At 54.2% G+C, this 1753-nt stretch overlaps 1 protein-coding gene across 1 annotated transcript in view; it reads left to right on the forward strand.

Moving 5' to 3' along the window:
• Positions 1 to 324: 324 nt before the first annotated feature.
• The window catches only part of WDR73 (WD repeat domain 73), a gene marked incomplete at its 5' end in the record, with an annotated part of 5289 nt that continues 3860 nt past the window's right edge, over positions 325 to 1753 (forward strand). The window contains 2 exons of the mRNA XM_009572987.1: positions 325 to 413; positions 1118 to 1206. Coding sequence (XP_009571282.1) covers positions 325 to 413; positions 1118 to 1206 — 178 coding nt within the window. The remainder of the gene's footprint in view (positions 414 to 1117; positions 1207 to 1753) is intronic.

Below are 1753 nucleotides of genomic sequence, written 5' to 3' on the forward strand. Positions count from 1 at the left end.
TATTAGCATAACTTACAAAATAAGTAAGAGGAGAGCAGAAGAGGTAGTCTAGGAAAGGTATGCCAAGTCTGACATCTTCGTATGAGATGTCGTCTGATACATCATGTGTGGCCTCTAAATGTCACAGGAGTCTAGAAATGACAGATTTGATAAAATGTGGAGGGGATGTCGAGGGGCAGGGCCAGGACCCCAGGAATGGGGCCAAGTGGCTGGGCCTGTAGCGGGGTTCAGGGTTCAGTATCGGGAGTCTGGCTCAGGGAGGGTGGGCCAGGAGGGCTGGGGCATCCCTCACCGTGTCCCTGGTTCTTCATCCCCGCCTCCAAGGTGTCTGTGTAGCTGGGTACGGATGGTCTGGTGGGAACGAGATCCTGCAGCTGCTCCCACCACCGACGCTGCAGGCGAAGGAGACCCAGGTGGGTGTTGCAGCCAGGGTGGCACCAGGTCGCTCTGTCCTCCTCGGTCTGGTGTCTTCAGAGAACAGGCTAGGGCTGTGCTGTGCTGGGCTTCACAAGGTGTTACCTGGTCTCAGTAGCTCTGAGAAGGATTTGGCCAGGTTTTGAGCAGCTTTGGTCAAAAGGTAAGGCAGGTAATTCACCCACTAGTTGAGATAGTGCAGGTTGGCAGTCCAGTCATGTAATCCTGCTGCTCCCTGGGCAGCTTGTGCCATGAAAACTTCATCTCCAGGAGTGTGAATGAAAGCGTTTCATGGGGAAATAGGACAGATGAGGACACCAAGGCAAAAGAAGAAGGGACTGGCTGAGATGGCCGAGCCTGGGGCACCACACTGCTGGACAGCAGTGTTGGCCCTTGGGTGGGTGACCTCTACGCTAAAGTAGAAGGTGTTTGGTCACTGGGTAAGCAGAAAGCTCCTGAGCCAGACATGCACCGATGGCAACGAACCCAGACAGAGCTCTTGGCAGGAGCTTCCTCCATATGTTTTTTTCCCCTAACTATTTTGGGATCCTTCAATCCTGTAGCTCCTGTTGAAATAGGCATTACCAGACAGGCAAGAGCTTTACCAAGTGAGAGTGTGTCTCATGTCTCTGTCTTTTTTTCGTGGTAACACCAAGGTCTGCACCACTAAGTGTGAAGAGATGACTTTGCCTCTGATTTCTAGGGTCTGTGTCCAGAGAGAGATTTCAAGGTGGAATGTGGTGGATTTTCAAACCGCCCGGTGTACAGCCTGAAACATGTGCCGGACACCAGGTATGGCCACAGGGTCCTTCCAGGGTGTACTGGAGATGGAGAGGGGTGCTTGTCCACTGAGACAGAGCTCCTTTTCCTTGTCTGCTTCCCAACCCAGCTGTTCAGTCCTGCCAGCTCTGAGGGGAGTTTGAGTCTGAGCGGGGATTTGCTGGCCAGTGACACATAGTGGTCCTCCCAGAACCCTGTTGTGGTGTTTGGAGAGGAGCCGTCTATCGGGGTGCTCAGCAAAACACCCCGTTTTGCGGTACCGAAAGCTGCAGTGGTGTGTCTTGTGGGGCAGCTGGCAGGGAAACTGAAGCTGCTGCTGGATAACTTGAATCCTCAGCTTTTTCCAGAAGTGAGCCACAGGGGCTGCTGACATTGACGCTGGCTCACCAGGGATCGCTCCGTACCCCACTTCTGAGCAACGGGGGCCTGTATAGCTTCCTTGCTCTGCCTTTTCCATCCCTTCCTTCTGCATTTGTTGCTGCGTGGAGGTGCTCAGCAGGCAGAGCAGGATACTAGTGGCTGGCGGCGGCCCCCCGTTAATCCCTCCGGCTGTCAGGTC

The sequence above is a fragment of the Fulmarus glacialis genome, unplaced genomic scaffold (assembly GCF_000690835.1).
Source record: "Fulmarus glacialis isolate BGI_N327 unplaced genomic scaffold, ASM69083v1 scaffold16732, whole genome shotgun sequence".
In the NCBI taxonomy this organism is placed as follows: Eukaryota; Metazoa; Chordata; class Aves; order Procellariiformes; family Procellariidae; genus Fulmarus; species Fulmarus glacialis.